A 928-nucleotide genomic window follows, 5' to 3' on the forward strand; every position below is an offset into this window, starting at 1 on the left:
CCGGGAGCGGCCACTCACTCCAGTCTGGGCGACAGAGTGAGATTCCAACTCAAAAAAAAAAGAAAAGAAAAAAGGGAAATCACAGGCAACATGGCGGGACCTCGTCTCTACAATAAATAAAAAAGTTAGGGGGGAGCACACACCTGTGGTTCCAGCTACTTGGAAGGCTGAGGCAGAAGGATCTCCCGAGCCCCAGCAGGTTGAGGCTGCGGCGGCCGTGAGCATGCCACTGCAACTCCAGCCTGGGTGACAGTGAGACTCCGACTCAAAAAAAAAAAAAAAAGTTTACATAACAGGATTGGACTTTTTCCACTCAACATAATTTGGAGGAGATTTGCGGTGGTTGCCTGTAGCCTCTGGTTCGTTGATTTCGCGCTCGCTCTCAATAAGTCCCGTCCAGCCGAACGGGCTGCTGTTCTTGGGTGAGGCCCAGATGGTGGTGGCTCCCCGATCCTTCACGGAGTCCCGGGGTAGGAGGGAACTGGACAGAAGACAGGTTGTTCTGCCTTCCAGCTGCACGTGAGGAAGTGTTTTTCAGCCCGCTTCAGTTTTCGTTTGTGACTTTGGGAGGCGAAGGCAGACCCTCACAGGGCGAGACGGGCCGCCAGACTCGTGACTATGTACCTTTTGGACAAACTGGGCAGCCATTGAGTTCTTCATTAGGGCCTCAGCTTTACCTCCGAGCAATGGGTGTGTTTCCAGTCCCCTCCACGTCCTGTTGCAGAGATGGCGGCTCTCTGCACGGACCAAGAGATGTGGTGCCAGGTGACTTTATATGCCAGTTAGAGGCCGGGAACAGCCAGGAAAGCGGTCAGAGGCGGGCGCGCCTGTGGCAATTCGCCCGAAGCCTTTTGTCTCTCTCGGGCTCCCGTCCCTCGCCCTTACCCTGCGCTCCCATTGGCTGGAGCGCCGGCCCGGGGAGGGCGAA

General features: G+C 55.9%; 1 protein-coding gene across 1 annotated transcript in view; it reads left to right on the top strand.

Annotated features, from left to right (window-relative positions):
• The first annotated feature begins 686 nt into the window (after positions 1-686).
• Positions 687-928, top strand: part of TIMM50 (translocase of inner mitochondrial membrane 50) — a 6994-nt gene continuing 6752 nt past the window's right edge. The window contains exon 1 of the mRNA XM_021713319.1: positions 687-810. Within this exon, the coding sequence (XP_021568994.1) occupies positions 687-810 (124 nt within the window). The remainder of the gene's footprint in view (positions 811-928) is intronic.

This window comes from Carlito syrichta, unplaced genomic scaffold (genome assembly GCF_000164805.1).
Source record: "Carlito syrichta isolate Samal-C Ts95f unplaced genomic scaffold, Tarsius_syrichta-2.0.1 Scaffold304455, whole genome shotgun sequence".
In the NCBI taxonomy this organism is placed as follows: domain Eukaryota; kingdom Metazoa; phylum Chordata; class Mammalia; order Primates; family Tarsiidae; genus Carlito; species Carlito syrichta.